At 41.6% G+C, this 18,683-nt stretch overlaps 1 protein-coding gene across 7 annotated transcripts in view; it reads right to left on the minus strand.

Annotated features, from left to right (window-relative positions):
- The window catches only part of tcf12 (transcription factor 12), a 244,847-nt gene that overhangs the window by 154,894 nt on the left and 71,270 nt on the right, over positions 1-18,683 (minus strand). For all 7 annotated transcript variants that reach the window (XM_052040335.1, XM_052040333.1, XM_052040331.1 and 4 more), the window contains one exon: positions 9,304-9,406. In XM_052040335.1, the coding sequence (XP_051896295.1) occupies positions 9,304-9,406 (103 nt within the window). The remainder of the gene's footprint in view (positions 1-9,303; positions 9,407-18,683) is intronic.

Raw genomic sequence — 18,683 nt, forward strand, 5'->3', positions numbered from 1 at the left:
GGAAGAGATTTCAAGTTTTTAATCCATCAGTGAAAACAAAAATTGAATTGCAAGAGATTAATATTTACATGTTCAGTTTTGTTGTGCATAAATGAAAAACGGGAGACCTGACCACAATACATTACAGAGCATAACATAATATACTTAAGCTTAAAGGAGAAACAAACTACATTAGTGCAGTGACAGCTAAAAAGCATTTATTGGTCACACTCTGGGGTAACAGATTGTAACCAGTAAATGCTGATTAGGCTCCATAAGGGGAACATGTAAACCATACAAGTTTTGATGCTCTATACCATGGCCCCGATTTGCTTTCCTTACTTCAAGAGTTGTCAAGTATTGGTCTCAATATTATGATGTCACTTTTTAAAAAAAGGTAGACCCAGGCTCAAGAGCATGGATGCCAGCAAAAGGATATGCAGATACAATGAAACAAAGTATTTTTTAAGCATTTTCCAAGAAAATAAAAATAGACATTAATAAATCACAAACATTCTAGAATCCAATGTAATAAAATTTGAGGTGCAAATAATTTCAATTACTAATAAATGATAACTTTTTCGATTTGCTAACTTTGAATACATGAATTTCCCAGACACCACTGCTTCTCAATCACCTCAGCACCACTACACTGATGAGTGCACTGCCACCAACAGGGGGCACAATTTCCAAAAGTGGTCTTGGGTTCACCCCTACACCTCTCTTCACTGAAGCTTCAAAACAGGCCAACTCCTATTGCCTCTGTACACAAAGGAACCACTTAAGGACGCACAAAGTCAGTCAACATTAATTGAGATCACTAGTAATGCCTGGCAAAAGGTTGAAGTCCAGACAAAGGAAATGCTTTTGGGTAAATTAACCTTTAAGAAATAAACAGTTTAAACTTATCAATTGTCCAATGAGAAAGAAGATTTTGTACAAAAATCTCCTACTTGCCCTCTGTAACAAAATATTTTAGTTTAGTGACTGAGTAGATCCAAGTATGCACTTTACACAACTTGTACACTCTTTTTAGGTATATTTTCAGTGCCCATCATCTTCCTTACCCAAGCACCATCTGTTTACCAAGGGGCAGTTGGAAGCCCTAAACCTAGCTGGCACAAATATGCTGCCTGAGCCATCTGCCAGGTGGTGTGCAAGAATGACTTGGCAAACTCTCAATTTATCTTCCCTTTATGGTAAAATACCTCCCTTGCACTGGCAGCTAATTTAATACTTTTAAACTTATTTTAAACCCATTCTTCTGCCATAGCAGCGTGGCATAATATATCAAAGTGTGCAATATTTTTTGCAGGCTCACCTTCATAAATGGATTTTCACGTCTCCCCCACCCCCTCCCCAGGTCACAATCCACTCAAAATATATTATTAGCCACACCAAATGGCATTATCACTCATCCAATCTTGTGCCTCAATCGATAACTGTCTAGGAGGACCTATGTCTCAAACTCAGTGTCAGTAAATCCCAGTCTGACAGCTGAAATGGGAATTCCTTCAAATGGAAGGCAGTCCAAAACCTCAAAAAAACAAAAATAGGTGATCGTTCTGTCCATTAAGACTCTTCTGCCATCATGCAACTCAAACTTTGATCTTTCAGATATCAGGCTTCAATGCGATTGAATACCTCACGTTTGTTATGACAGCTTCCCTTCCTCCCTCTTCTGAGATATTGCTTCATTATCAAAGCACTATTCCATATATCATCCTCTCAGTTTGCAGATTAATGCACAAAACTCAAAACATTAAACGCATAGGATTAATGCTTCTGTAACAAGAAAATACAGTGCTGCTTTGCAAAGTAATATCTAGTTGTGAAATGGAAGCCTTAATTCCTATGGCAGTTAAAAGTGGAACACTATGGTGTTCTCAAATTTAACGTTTCTGCTTTGGGTTTCACTACCCCAAGCACCTCATTAGAGCTGTGATGACATTCCCCAGATCCTCTGTGCTCAGGAGACACATTCAATATCATGTCAGAATGAGTTCCAGGTGATGCAAGCAAAATCAAAGGGAAATTATAGGAAGCTCTTGCACAGAAACTGGACAAAAGTATTTTTAGCAAGTGGTAGAATACTTCACACATTAATCACAGATTCTAAAACGTATTTCTTTTGTTTGAAGTGGAAAGAAACAAGATATTCAACATGCAAAAAGGCAACTGTATAGCAAATTCATAATGAATAGTGCAGCAAATTCTGACTGTTCGATTTCTCAGAAGTGAAGTTCGACTGTCCAAATTGTAAATTATTCTTGCTGCAGCATTGCCCCTCACCCTATCCTATAGGAATTCAAATTAGGATCTAGAACAGGATGGTTCTTCATACTGTAGTAACTAAAGGACAATCACACCCCACTTGCATTGAAAGCAGACATGTCACATTCATTTGACAGTGCAGGTGGGAAATCCTGCACAAGTAATCCCTTTGTCAACTAAATACTTGGGATAGTAAGACCCTGGTAACTAGCTCAACTCCAAAGAACCAAATACTAAACCAGCTTTACAAATTTCAGAATGGATGCAACTTCCTCTAAAGTTACATAAACCAGAGACCTCGCACCTGTTGTGTTACAATTTCCACATAAAACACTCATTTCCCCTTCTATATTCTTCCAAAAGAGAACATGAATTTATGGATAAAACTTTGATGATGTATTATCCTAGACTAGATTCAATCATCCAAACAGACTGGAGAGGACTTCAACAAAATAGTTTTCCTTTATTGGTCATGTTTTTTACCTTTCACATTCTAACTCAAACTCACCCAAAAGATTAGAGTTATTAGGGAAGAACAACAACAAATATTATGTGGTTGAGTCTTGTAAAAGAATATTTTGTACAATGAGTGATTTGGTTAAATTCCTGTAAATCTACTTAAGTCTTGCTGAAACTGAAAACTGTCCAAAGGAACTTGATGTGAAAGTGCCCTGGGATCAGTTTTTCATTTTTATGGCATTTCCCACCTGAACTGTCAGATGAAAGTGATACATTTGCTCTCAATGGAATTGGAATGAGATCAGAAGTTCTTCAGATTTCATGGCAATGAAACTAGAGTAGTAAAATCCAATCAAGTTTCAAAATAAAAGAATTTGAGACTCTAATAAAGGAAGTATATTATATCAGGACTAGTAAACACACAGTGGAACATCAGACCCATACAGAACCAGTTCCATTTAAGCAAATTGCTGCATTGAGCTTACACAAATTGACCAAATTTAAGGTTTCTTTAAACTGGATCTTCAATTTTCTCTTTACAGATTAACTGACTTTATAAAAACAAGATTTTCATATTCTCTGACCTTCATAGACACATTTAAAGTGAGCTGATAGAAGAGAGAAAATTAGACAGTAAATGCTCTGCCCGATAGAGCAGTGAAGCAATTCAGGAGTTTGAAAAAAAAATTGGAAAATGCTTGGAGGAGGATAACTCACAGCACCATAGAGGAGTGGGGAAGTAGGACTTGGTTAACTTGATCAAAGCAGTGGCACTGAAAACATGCTAATGATAATTAAAATATTCTTTCAAAAATTCAAAGTAATTCACCTTATTTAACTTCCGTCTTGTATAAATCAAAGACAAGCTTGTTACCCAAGTGACTTGCTGCTGAAACCGGTATGGTAATTCAGCACTTCACTGTCAGTTGTTGCATCTACTGACATATTTAAAGTATGATCAAAAGACAAAAACTTTTCAGCAAGAGTACATAGTTATTTTAAGAATAGTTGGTTCCAACTATAAATTGTGAACACGTCACATCACCAGCCCTTCTGATACACTGCACCTCTACTTGATATGAACAAATCAAGGAGTTATCTACTTGGCTCCTGGTCTACGCCCCACCATTCAACAACATTATGGATGATCTTATACTCAGTAGCACTTTCCTGCACTAACCCCATATATCCCTCAATTACCTTAATATCTAAAAATATATCAACTGGTCTTGAACATGGTGAACGAGCCTCCACAGCTCTTTTGGGTAATAAATTCCAAAGATCCAATCCCTTTGGGTGAAGAAATGTGTGTCATTTTTCATAGAATCAGAACAGTACAGCACAATACAGGCCCTTCGGCCCACCATGTTGGGCCGACCTGTAAACCTCACCTAAGACTATCTAACCCCTTCCTCCCACATATCCCTCTATCTTAAATTCCTCCATATGCTTATCTAGCAACCTCTTGAATTTTACCAATGTACCTGCCTCCACCACCACCCCAGGCAGCACATTCCATGCACCAACCACCCTCTGGCTAAAAAAAAAACCTCCCTCTGATATCTCCCTTGAACTTCCCACCCATTACTTTAAAGCCATGCCCTCTTGTACTGAGCATTGGTGCCCTGGGAAAGAGGCGCTGGCTGTCTACTCTATCTATTCCTCTTAATATTTTGTATACCTCTATCATGTCTCCTCTCATCCTCCTTCTCTCCAAAGAGTAAAGCCCTAGCTCCCTTAATCTCTCCTCATAATGCTTGCTCTCTAAACCAGGCAGCATCCTGGTAAATCTCCTCTGCACCTTTTCCAACACTTCCACATCCTTCCTATAATGAGGCGACCAGAACTGGACACAAGTAGTCTAAGTGTGGTCTAACCAGAGTTTTGTAGAGCTGCATCATTACCTCGCGGCTCTTAAACTCGATCCCATGACTTATGAAAGCTAACATCCTATAAGCTTTCTTAACTACCCTATCCACCTGTGAGGCAACTTTCAGTGATCTGTGGATATGAACCCCCAGATCCCTCTACTCCTCCACACTACCCAGAATCCTGCCATTAACTTTGTACTCCGCCTTGGAGTTCATCCTTCCAAAGTGTACCACCTCACACTTCTCCGTATTGAACTCCATCTGCCACTTCTCAGCCCAGCTCTGCATCCTATCAATGTCCCTCAGCAATCTTTGACAGTCCTCCACACTATCCACAACACCACCAACCTTTGTGTCGTCTGCAAACTTGCCAACCCACCCTTCTACCCCCTCATCCAGATCATTAATAAATATCACGAAAAGTAGAGGTCCCAGACTGATCCTTGTGGGACGCCACTAGTCACAGCCCTCCAATCCAAATCCATTCCCTCCACCACAACCCTCTGCTTTCTACAGGCAAGCCAATTCTGAATCCACACAGCCAAGCCTCCCTGGATCCCTTGGCCTCTGACCTTCTGAAGAAGCCTACCATGTGGAACCTTGTCAAATGCCTTACTAAAATCCATGTAGACCACATCTACTGCACTACCCTCATCAATCTGCCTGGTCACCTCCTCAAAGAACCCTAGCAGGCTTGTGAGACATGATTTTCCCTTCACAAAGCCATGCTGGCTGTCCCTGATCAGGCCATGATTCTCTAAATGCTCATAGATCCTAAGAATCCTTTCCAACAGCTTGCCCACCAAACATAAGGCTCACTGATCTGTAATTCCCTAGATTATCTCTACTACCTTTTTTGAATAAGGGGACAACATTTGCCACCCTCCAATCCTCCGGTACCATTCCTGTGGACAACAAGGACGCAAAGATCCTAGCCAATGGTTCAGCAATCTCCTCCCTCGCCTCACGAAGCAGCCTGGGGAATATTCCATCAGGCCCTGGGGACTTATCTGTCCTAATATTTTCTAACAGCTCCAACACATCCTCTCTCTTGATATCTACATACTCTAGAATATTACCCTTACCAACACTGTCCTCAGCATCATCAATGCCCCTCTCCTTGGTGAATACTGAAGTATCCATTGAGGACCTCACCCACTTCCACAGCTTCCAGGCACATCTTCCCACCTTTGTCTCTAATCGGTCCTATCTTCATCCTTCTGCTCTTCACATAAGTGAAAATGCCTTGGGTTTTCCTTAACCCTACTCGCCAATTTTTTAAAACTCATTCAAGGGATGTGGCCGAGCCAGCACTTAATTGCCCATCCCTAATTGCCCTTGAGAAGGTAGTGGTGAGCTGCCTTCTTGAATTGCTGCAATCTTTGAGGTGTGGGTATACCTGCAATGCTGCAAGGGAGAGTTGCAGGATTTTTGACCCAGCAACAGTGAAGGAACAGCGATACATTTCCAAGTCAGGATGATGTGCGGCTTGGAAAGCAACTTTCACGTGCTGGTGTTCCTTGGTGCCTTTGTCCTTCTAGTTGGTAGAGGTCCTTGGTGAGTTGCTGCAGTACATCCTGTAGATGGTACAAACTGCTGCTATTATGTGCTGTATGGCGTCGAGCTTCTTGAGCTCTGTTGAAGTTCCACTCATCCAGGCAAGTGGAGAGGCTCTGGGAAGTAGGTGGCAAGTAACTTGCCACTGGATTCCTAGCCTCTGATCGGCTCTTGTAGCCGCATTATTAATGGCTACTCAGTTCAGCTTCTGGTCATTGGCATCCTGCAGCATACTGATAGTAATGTTATTGAACATCAGGGGGTGATAGCTGGATTTTTCTCGTTGAATACTGCCATTGCCTGGCATTTGTGTGACGTGAATGCTATCAGCCCAGGCCTGGATATTGTCCAGACCTTTAGATGTGGACTGCTTCATCATCTGAGTCATCAAGAAAGGTGGTGAATGCTGTGGAATCAGTGTCCTTACGACTGAAGGAAAGTCATTGATGAAGCAGCCAAAGATGGTTAAGCGTAGAACACTACCCCGAGGAACTCATGCAGAGATGCCCTGTGGTTAAGATGATTGACCTCCAAACACCACAACCATCTTCTTTGTGCTGGGTATGATTCCAACAAAGAGGGCTCCCCCCACCTGATTCCGAATGGCTTCAGTTTAGCCAAGGCTCCTTTAAGCCATAATCAAATGCTGCCTTGATGTCAAGGGCAGTTGCTCTCACCACCTCTGGAGTTCAGCTCTTTTGCCCACGTTCAGACTAAGAATGTAAATGAGGTCAGAAGCTGAGTGACTTTGGAACCCAAACTAGGCTTCTGTGAGGTTGCTGCTAAGAAAGTGCTGCTTAATAGCACTATCGATTATCCCTTGTCGACAAATCCTCAATAACAAATCCCTTATTTTGAGGCAAGACACCCTAACCAAGGGAAACAACTCTGCATTTATCCAGTCAAGCCTCTGAGGAATTTGTTACAGTGCTATCATCTTTCATTCTTTTGAACTCCATAAAAAGTGTAGGCTCAGTCTGCTTAACCTTTCCATGAAAAAGTATTACAGGGTGAAGAATTCATTATGAACATGTTTTTTTTAAATCAAAACATGGGAAGCCCAAAGGGAGAGCAGTAGTAGTCCTGGATTTACTTTGAGATAATGAAGCTGGATAGGTGGAAGGATTACACGGAGGAGAGCATTCTAGTGGAAATTAATACAGTTTAGTGTGGCTATAGAAAAGGTCATAGAAAGACCAAGTTTAAAAGTTCTAAACTGGCACAACCAATTTTACTGGATGTAATGCAATTGAGCAAAAGTGGACAGGATTTAAGAGTCAAATCCGTGTCACAACAAAGAAAGGCATTCCAGGAAGGCTTAAAGCACATTTGTCCACTGAGGAAAAAGAGGTGGACACCCTCACAAAAAATATCACTGATTTAAAAAAGTGCCCGATTGAGTACTTGAGTTGGTGTAACCTAGTTGAAAGATGGGATTAGTTTCAATAGCAGAGTTTTAGTCAGCAGGGTTAGAAAGGGACTTCATGATCTCCTGTCTGTAAACTTCCATGGTAACTGCTCATATGAAATGCAACAATTTCTTTATAACCCTGAAATTGCAGTGAGTTGTTCAAGTTTACAATCTTGTCCAAGTTTCAGTGCTTCAGTTGGTAAAGGCATCACTTAGTCTAGAGCAGAACTGCAGACAGTGAACAGCAGACATTTGATTGGTGTATACGCTGACAACTCACACCTGCTGCTGTTAATATTTTTTCTGTGATGAATGTTTAAGTGTGGTATAAGTGAGGCAGATCAGGAAAACATGAAGGAACATATTCAAGAGATTGGTCTAAATTTGGATGTCCTCCAGAATACTATTTCCATTCACAGCCTTGACTTAAGAATGACTACTTAGCTCCATCAACAGTGGTCTGGGTCTCCTGAATCAATTCACAACTTCATAAGGAAAAGCAGTAGAAAAGCATTTAAAAATCAGACATGCAAGCAGATGGATACTTAAATAACATTGCACTCAATTCAACAACCAAGTCACATGTTCCAGCAGAAACCCACTGACCTAGCGATCTGGAATTAAGTAAATCCACGTTACTACAAATGCTACTTAAGTAGCATTGGTGAGATCACTGTGAAAGCAGATCATACACATCCCCTTGAAATCTCAACTGGGGTTGTAATATTACTGTTATTTTGTGATTTTATTTTTGTTCCAAAAAGGTCAGAGAAAAACTTAAAACAACAATTTTGAGATATGACCAAAAATTGAATTTGATAGCAAATTTGATTGCCCAAGCTCTCAATAAAACCATTGAGCTCCACGTGATATACTTCAATCTTTCACTTCAAGGATTTTTAAGTTTTTCGTTCCAGAACAGCCAGAAATGAATTTCCAATTTTCACACTTTACACAAATGTGAAATTTTCCCAGGGTATCCACAATGAAAACAAACAGAATTGTATAAAAGTAGACAACCTAGTGGATTCATCATTACAAAATTTGGCTTTTATACAGATACAAAATTTGAATCTCTCTCTTAAATGAGAATTCAACTTGCATACCCTCAAAGAGATGTTGCAAGGTAACAGTTGGGCCACTAGATTACCATTCCAGTTTCAGGGAAGAGGATGATGGAATAAAAACAAACTGCCTCCAGTTAATGGGATGACTTTTTCTCTGCTAATTCATTTCATTCAGCCAAAGATCAAATGTGTAAATATGTGTATACTGGGTGACAATGGGTAGGGAAGGGAGGGTTGTTTGGAAGGCTGGGGGAGGGGGGAAAAAAAAGATGTATAGAATATTGCAGAATTAAATAAAGATCTTAATCAAAAGAAACCTGGACAAAGTAATTTGGATTTGACAATGTAACTAAACCTTACAAAACTCCCAAAAATCAAAGAAATAGCAAAATCTAAGCTCTACTTTCACAGTCTCCCAAAATAAATAAAATTACTCCATTATATAGGCCACTTTAAAGACCATAAAAATATTGAAAAGCATCTTTTGCCCACAAATTAGGAAAAGAATATGATTTGAAAACAAAAGGGTGTGTTTCTTGGTCCCAGTAACACACCATTATTGCGAAGTTGCAAGTCTCTTGACGCACGAAAGTATCAGTTCAGACAAGGGATGACAAATGGCTATTCGTGACCACACAGATTTAGAAAGGTTACAAAAGTCTGCTTTTTAAGAACTGCTACTTACCCATCAGGCTGGAGTTCATGAACGGTGTTGGTGACAATCCTTCATGGGATCCTAATCGACTATCGTTCAAGTGTTCACTATAATGAGGACTGTCGGCAAAGGCCTAGAGAAAAAGAACAATATTTATGTAGTCACACTAATTCCCACATAATGGAAAAAAAACAAAACCAACAAATTCGGTGCTTAAAATGATGTTCAGTTATTTTCTATGGTCACTTGGTCACTTTTTTTTAAATGGAATCTTATCTCTAAAAATGTCATGCCAAAAAAGAGCCTAGAGAATGTTAAAAATGTTTTGGTTAGTTTAACTAAAGTACACAGAAAATCCTTGCTGGATCTTTTCTTGCTACAGAGTACCTGACCGAATACAATTAAGCCACAATAAGCTATGTCTTTTTCTTTTTCAATCTTTTTATTAGTTTCCAAATTAATACAGATTAATATTTCACATCGATGTTTGTACATGCAATACAAAGACATCAGGAGAACAATGGCACAGATAATCAAAGAATAATAAAATATAAAAAAAATCTGTAGATCCCACAATCTCTTAATAAATGAATATAATATAAAGGAGAGAAAAAGATTTATTTTTTTCATTATATAATACACACTCACATAAATATATATATATATATATATATATATATATATATATATATATATATACACACACACACATACACAAATATATATACAAAAGAAAAAATCCCCAAATCAATAAGAAAAATTATAAACAATATATCAAACCAAACTATAAAGAAAAATTTCAAGAGAAAAAAAAACAAAAAAAATGAAAAAAAGACTGGACTGAAATTTCTCAGTAGAAACAGAGCAATATTATGTCGTCAAATCCATTCCTCTAAATTGGAAAGTTATTGAAGAGGGATCTATATCATGTGAAAATATTGAATAAATAAACTCCAAATATCTTCAAATTTAAGCGAAGGATCAACAGGACCACTCCTAATTTTTTCCAAGTTTAAACATGATACAGTTTGAGAGAACTATTGAAAAGTAGTAGGGGGTATTGGATCCTTCCATTTATGCAAAATGGATCATTTGGCCTTTAATGTAACAAAGGCAATCATACAGTAAGCGGAAGCAGATAAATGGCCAGACTATCCTTGGTAATCCAAAAATTGCAGTGATAGGATGAGGTTGTAAATCAATATTCAATACAGTTGAAATAATGTTAAAAATGTCTTTCCAATATTTTTTCAAAAGAGGACAGGACCAAAACATGTGTGTCAAAGAAGCCACATTCTACTTACATCTGTCACATATAGGATTTATATGGTGATAAAAACAGGCTAGCTTATCTTTTGACATATGGGTCCTGTGAACTACCTTAAACTGTATCAAAGAGTGTCTGGCACACATTGAAGATGTATTAACTAAATGAAGAATTTTCTTCCATGTCTCTGTAGGTAAAGATGTCTGGAGTTCACTTTCCCATTCATTCTTAATTTTGTCCAGTGATTCTGGACGTATTTTCATAATTAAATCATAGATTGTTGCTTTCAAGCCCTTCTGATAAGGATTAAGACCTAAAATTTTTTTACGTAATTTCAGTTTTGTAAGGTGTCTGAAAAGAGGGTATAGTAGCTTTTAAAAAATTTCTAATCTGCAAATATCGAAAAAAGTGTGATCCAGTCAAATTGTATTTGTTAAACAGTTGTTCAAAAGATGAAAAACAGTTATCAATGAATAAATCAAGAAAACATACTATTCCCTTCCTTTTCCATATAGAAAAAGCTGAGTCAACTCTGGATGGTTGAAAGAAAAAAATTAGATTGATTGGGACTTGACAAGTTAAATTTATTTAATCCAAAAAAATTCACGAAATTGAAACCATATTCATATTGTTTGTTTAACTACTGGGTTAATCATATGTTTACTTAATTTGGTAAGTGCAAAAGGGAGTGAAGCTCCTAAAATAGAAACTAATGAAAATCCAAGTATTGATTGACGCTCAAGGTGTACCCATTTGGGACATTGAATTACATCTAAATCTTGTATCCAAAAAATTAAATATCTGATATTAATTGCCCAATAATATAATCTAAAGTTAGGCAGGACCATACCACTATCCTTTTTTAGTTTTTGTAAATATTTCTTACTTAACCTTGGGTTTTTATTCTGCCAAATATATGAAAGAATTTTAGAATCAATAGTGTCAAAAAAAGATTTCCAGATGTAAGTTGGAATCGCTTGAAATAAATATAAAAATTTTGGTAAAATATTCATCTTAACCACATTAATTTGGGCTACCAGTGATAAAGACAGTGGGGACCATTCAGGAAATAATTATTTAACATGGTCAATTAAAGGCAATAAATTAACTTTAAATAAGTCCTTGTGGCGACTCATCATCTGCGCAGGCGAACTGGCTCGGCGGTTGGGGCGCACGTCGTCGGAGCGGCGGGGCCCAAGATGGTGCTGGGCCTTCGTCTTTCGAGCGACGGGGGAGAACCCGCATGCGCGAAAAGATTTCAATGACGTAGCACATACGTCATTTCCGTTTTCAGAAGGCGGGAAGCGCACGGCTTAAAAGGCCCACGCAAGGCGGGTAAATAAATCAGTCTTGTTCCACAGCTTGCAGACTTGTGTCTTTATTCTTGCATTGCTGTAGCAGCCGCTATATTGGTGACGCCGACGGTCCAAACGGATTTTGGACCCACACAATGAACGACAACGCAGTAACCAACGCAGTGTCACTCAAGCTGCCCACCTTTTGGATGCTTTGGCCCCGTGTCTGGTTCGACCAGGCCGAAGCCCAGTTCCAACTTCGACAGATCATCTCCGACTCCACACGGTACTACCACGTGGTCAGCTCCCTGGACCAGGAGCCAGCCACCCAACCAGGTCGGAGACTTCATCCAGTCTCCTCTGGAGGAAGGCAAGTACCTGGCTTTCAGGGCCCTTCTCATTCCGACCTTCGGCCTCTCCCATCGTGAGCGCGCTGCCCGCCTGCTTCATCTTGACGGCCTGGGGGACAGATCTCCATCGGCCCTGATGAACGAGATGCTGGCCTTGGCTAAGGGACACAAGCCCCGCCGATGTTCAAGCAGGCCTTCTTCGAACAGCTGCCCGACAAAATTCACCTGCTGTTGGCCAACGCCCACTTCAGCAATCCACTTGAGGTAGCCGCCCAGGCAGATGTCCTGTGAAAGGCCAAACGCGAGAGCAGTTCGTCCATCGGCCAAATCACCAGACCGCGTGCCCAACGCCCACCTAAACCAGTCCCAGCAGCTGAGCAACCACACCCCAGAAACACAGACGACGACACTGACAACCAGCTGTGTTTCTACCATCAGAGGTGGGGCGCGGAGGCCCGATGTGCCCACCCTGCACATTTCAGGGAAACGCCAGGGCCAGCTGCCGCTGATAGCTATGGCAGCTGGCCACCAACACAGCCTCCTATTCGTTTGGGACAAGCAGTCTGGGCGTCGTTTCCTTGTCGATACTGCAGCAGAAGTCAGTGTTTTACCCCCGACCAGCCGTGACACTCATAGCAGGCAACAGGGACCTACCCTCAAAGCCGCAAACGGGACAACGATATGGACTTTCGGTACCTGTACAATCCAATTACAATTCGACGACAGCCATTTTACCTGGAACGTTACCCTTGCCGCCGTCGCCCAGCCACTCCTGGGAGCTGACTTCATCCGGGCCCACAGCCTGTTAGTCGACCTGCGAGGGAAACGGCTAGTGCACTCCAGAACCTTCCAAACTTACTCTCTGGGAGAAGCCAGCCTACCAGCCCCGCGCCTGGACTCCGTTTCCCTGTCTGGCAACGAGTTCACCAAGCTCCTAGCTTAGTTCCCATTGGTTCTGGCACTTCAGTTCACAAATTCGATGCCCAAACACGGGGTGCAGCACCACATCACTACAACAGGGCCACCCCTTCATGCCCAAGCACGACAACTACCTCCAGACAAGCTCCACCTGGCGAAGGAGGAGTTCCGCTGCATGGAGGAGCTGGGGATCGTTCGCAGGTCAGACAGCCCCTGGGCCTTCCCCCTGCACATGGTCCCCAAAGCCACCAGCGGGTGAAGGCCCTGCGGCGACTACCGCAGGCTGAATGATGCCACCACGCCAGACCGCTACCCCATCCCTCATATCCAGGACTTCACGGCAAACCTACACAGGGCCCACATCTTCTCCAAGGTGGACCTCATCCAGGGATACCACCAAATCCCAGTCCACCCTGACGATGTCCCCAAAACTGCACTCATCACTCCGTTCGGCCTTAAGAATGCCGTGCAGACCTTCCAGCAGCTAATGGATACGGTAGGCCGTGACCTGGACTTGGTGTTCATTTATTTAGATGACATCCTCATCACCAGCCGTAACCGCCAAGAACACCTTTCCCACCTCCACCAACTGTACTCCCGCCTCAGTGATTTTGGCCTCACTATCAACCCGGCCAAGTGCCAATTCAGACTCTATCGATTTCCTTGGCCACAGAATCACCAGCGAGGGAGCAACACCCCTACCCGCCAAGGTAGATGCTATCTGCCATTTTGCCCGTCCCAACACAGTCAAAGGCCTGCAGGAGTTCGTTGGGATGGTCAACTTTTACCATCATTTCATCCCTGCAGCAGCCCGTATCATGTGCCCTTTGTTCTCGCTGATGTCTGGCAAGGGCAAGGACATCACCTGGGACGACGAGGCCGTGGCTGCCTTCGTTAAGGCCAAAGAAGCCCAAGCAGATGCTGCGATGCTGGTACACCCCAGGACAGACGTCCCAACCGCCCTCACGGTGGATGCATCCAACACCACGATCGGTGGGGTACTGGAACAACTAATCAAAGGCCGTTGGCAACCCTTGGCGTTTTTCAGCAGGCACCTTAGGCCATCTGAACTCAAATACAGCGCTTTTGATCGCGAACTACTAGCGCTGTACCTGGCAATCTGGCATTTCCGGTACTTTTTAGAAGGCAGGCCTTTCACCGTGTTCACTGACCACAAGCCTTTCACCTTCTCTAAGATCTCCGATCCCTGGTCAGCCTGCCAGTGACAACATTTGTCCTACATTTCCGAGTTCACAACGGATATCCAACATGTCTCCAGAAAGGACAATATCATTGCTGATGCGCTCTCCAGACCGACCATCCACAGCCTGTCCCTGGGTGTAGACTACGCGGCCCTGGCCGACGCACAGCAAGCCGATGATGAGCTGCCCAGCTACAGAACCGCAGTCTCAGGCCTGCAGCTCCAAGATTTCATAGTTGGCCCAGGTCAGCGGACCCTCCTGTGCAACGTCGCAACCAGTCAGCCCCGGCCTATAGTTCCTGCAGCCTGGCGGAAACGCGTTTTCGACTCAGTACACGGGTTGACGCACCCGTCCATCAGATCGACTGTCCGACTAGTCGCCAGCAAGTTTGTCTGGCATGGCCTGCGCAAACAGGTCAGTGAGTGGGCCAAGACTTGTCCGCACTGCCAGACATCAAAAATCCAACGACACACCAAGGTCCCGCAACAGCAGTTCGAGCCTACCCACAGAAGGTTTGACCACATTCACGTTGACCTCATTGATCCCCTGCCAGTTTCAAGAGGAACGCGGCACCTCCTTACCATCGTGGACCGGTTCAAGAGGTGGCCAGAGGCAACCCCTCTCTCAGACATCACGATCTATTCCCACGCCTAGGTGCTGCTCACAACTTGGGTCAGGCGCTTTGGTGTTCCAGCCCACATCACTTCAGACAGAGGCACCCAGTTTACCTCCAGCCTATGGTCTGCATTAGCGAACATGCTAGGAACGCAGCTGCACACCACCACAGCCTACCACCCTCAAACGGGTTGGTAGAACGTTTCCACCGCCATCTGAAATCAGCCCTGATGGCCCACCTGAAAGGTCCTAACTGGGTTGATGAACTTCCTTGGGTCCTGCTCGGCATACGCACTGACCCCAAGGAAGATCTCCACACTTCGTGAGCCAAACTCGTGTACAGTGCACCCCTGGTCATCCCAGGGGAGTTCATACCCACCCTTAGAGGGCAAGAGGAACAACCCGCGGCAGTCCTGGAAAGATTGCACGAGAGGCTCGGCAGCTTGGCACCGATTTCCCACTTCGTGACATGGTCAGTCCCCATCCTGTGAGCCCAAGGAACTACGAGACTAAGTTCATTTTCATTCGCAGGGGCACGCCCCGGACACCATTGCAATGACCATACGAGGGGCCATTCCGGGTCATCAGAAATAATGGGTGCACCTTTATTTTGAACATTGGGGGCAAGAAAGAAGTCTTCACAACAGACTGCCTCAAACCAGCCCATTTAGACCTACAACAACTGGTCGAGGTCCCAACACCGCGACGCAGAGGCCGACCACCTAAGCAACAGCTAGCACAGCCAGTGAACTTTGGGACCATATCGCCGGTTCTGGTGATTGGGGGGGGGGGGGGGGGGGGGGTGTGGCAACTCATCGTCCGCAGGCGAACCGGGTCAGCAGTCGGGGCGGGCAGAGTGGCGGGGCCCAAGATGGTGCTGGGCCTTAGTCTTTCCCAAGCAACAGGGGAGAACCCGCTCGTGCGAAAAGATTGATGACGTAACACGTACGTCATCACCGTTTTTGGAAGGCGGGAACCACACGGCTTAAAAGGCCCACGCAAGGCGGGTAAATAAATCAGTCTTGTTCCACAGCTTGCAGACTCGTGTCTTTATTCTCGCATCACGGTAGCAACCACTACATCCTTATGTTTCTTGGTAATTTTAACACCTAAGTACATAAAATAGTTAGTTACTAATCTAAAAGGTAATTGCCTATAAATTGGGGTTTGCATATTTAATGGCAAAAGTTCACTCTTAAGATTTAATCTATAGCCAGAAAAAGCACTAAACTGATCTAGTAGTGATAGTACTGCGGGGATAGATTCCTCCGGATTAGAAATATAAAGTAACAGGTCATCTGCGTAAAGAGATAGCTTAAGAATCATCTGTCCGCAAGTAATGCCACATATATTTGAAGAATCCCGGAGTGCAATAGCCAAGGGCTCCAAAGCAATATCAAATAATAAAGGGCTTAAAGGGCAACCTTGTCTAGTACCTCGAAAAAGCCTAAACAAAGGAGATCTTTGATTATTAGTAAGTATTGAAGCCATAGGTGTATAATAAATCAGTTTAATCGCAGATATAAATTTAGGGCTAAAATTAAATTTTAAGTTTAATAAATAGATATTCCTATTTGACTCTCAAATGCCTTTTCAGCATCTAGTGAGACAACACATTCTGGAATTTGGGATGAAGGGGTATATATAATATTCATTAATTTCCTAATATTAAACTATAAATAACGATTCTGAATAAATCCTGTCTGGTCTTCAGAGATAATTTGTGGAAGAACCTTTTCCAATATAAAGGCCAATATTTTGGAAAATATTTTTGAATCTATATTTAATAAAGAAATAGGTCTATAAGATGCACGATCAGTGGGATCTTTATCCTTTTTAAGATTTAAAGAAATAGTTGCTTCATAGAAGGATTGTGGTAATTTACCCACTGATAGGGCATCTTTAAAAATTTTTTGCTAACCAGGGAACAAGAATATCAGAGAAGGATTTAAAAAATTTGGCTGTATATCCATCAGGGCTGGGTGCTTTACCCGAGTTGATTGAAAATATTACTTTATTTCATCCTCCAAAATGGGTGCGTCTAATGTAGAATGTTCATTTAAAAGATACTTGGGGAATCTTCAAATCTGTTAAAAATTCATGCATTGATGTAGAATCCTCAGGGGATTCTGATTGGTGTAAAGAAGCATAAAATTCTTGAAAGGATTTATTAATTTGAACATGATCTATCGTGTAGGTACCATCTGGTTTACGAATTTTATTAGTCTGACGTTTAGATAGTAGCTTTCAATTGGTTGGCCAATAATTGACCAGATTTGTCACCATGTATATAAAATTGACTTTTGGTTTTAAGTAGCAGATTTTCAATTGAAGATGTTAATAATAAACTATGTTGTAACTGGAGTTCTGTTCTCCTTTTATAGAGCTCCAGATTAGTATTTTTTTAGTCGATTTCTTTAATCTTATCAGCTAATATATGTATTTCATTATTAGTTCGTTTTTTCAATCCAGCAGAATATGAAATAATTTGACCACAGATATATGCTTTAAAACTATCCCATATTATCCCACTGGAGATTTCTTCAGTAAAATTAGTTAAAAAGAAAAAGGAAATCTGTTCTTTAATAAACTGGACGGAATCTAAGTCTTGTAATAGAGAAGGGTTAAATCGCCATCGCCTCACATCGAAGGATACATCTGCTAATTTAATTGATAATTTCAATGGTGCATGATCAGAGACGGCAATTGCATCGTATTTACAGTCCATAATAAGTGGAGCTAGTCTAACATCAATGAAAAAAAAAATCAATTCTCGAGTAATTATGGTAGACATGAGAAAAGAATGAAAATTCTTTATCATGTGGGTGTAGAAATCTCCAAACATCTAAAATTCTGGATTCAACTAAGGAGTTAAAGGCAGCAGATTTGTTTGGAAGTGCAGGATTTGACACAGATCTATCCATCAAAGGGTTTAAACAGCAGTTGAAATCTCCACCCATAATCAAAGTGTAGTCATTTAAATTAGGAAATGATGCAAACAGATGTTTAAAAAATTCAGGGTGATCTAAATTGGGTGCACAAACATTAACCATAACAACTTTTATTATGAAGTAAACCGGTAATTAATAAGAATCTACCATTTGGGTCTGATATTGTCTCATGATGGACGAACGAAATTGAGGAGTCTATAAAAATAAAGACTCCTTTCACCTTTGCTTGTGAATTTGAATGAAACTGTTGACCCCTCCAAAATCTAAAAAAATGTTGATTATCTTTCTTCCTGAGTCTCCTGAGCAAAAATTATCTGAGCATTTAATCTTTGAAAAACTTTAAAGATCTTCTTGTGCTTGACCGGATTGTTTAAGCCGTTAATATTCCAATGAGATAAAATTAATAGTCTTATCCATTTTAACAGATTAAAAAACATATGGTATGTAAAGGGTTAATCTCGCTATACAAGAGGCCCACTAACAGGAAGTAGTAAAAAAGTTCAAAGAGGAAGTGGATATGACAGCAATTTAGACATATTTGTAGTTCAACAGTCCAGAAGAAAAAAAACTAAAAACAGCTCCATCCCCCTCCTCCCCCCCCCCCCCCCCAAGAGCCCAAAAACTGGCCAATAGGCAGCCAGAAAGCTAACCTCTAATTGAACTAGCCCCAGTTCTATTGGTGGCAGAAGTCCAAGTTGAAAAAAATATATAAACCACCCATGATTAGACTAAACAGGCAGTCAACATAGTCAAAACAAAGTTATCAAACAATAGCTGTGAGATTGAAACAGAACCAAAGGGCATTAACAGTT

This window comes from Pristis pectinata, chromosome 28, assembly GCF_009764475.1.
Source record: "Pristis pectinata isolate sPriPec2 chromosome 28, sPriPec2.1.pri, whole genome shotgun sequence".
Lineage (NCBI taxonomy): Eukaryota > Metazoa > Chordata > Chondrichthyes > Rhinopristiformes > Pristidae > Pristis > Pristis pectinata.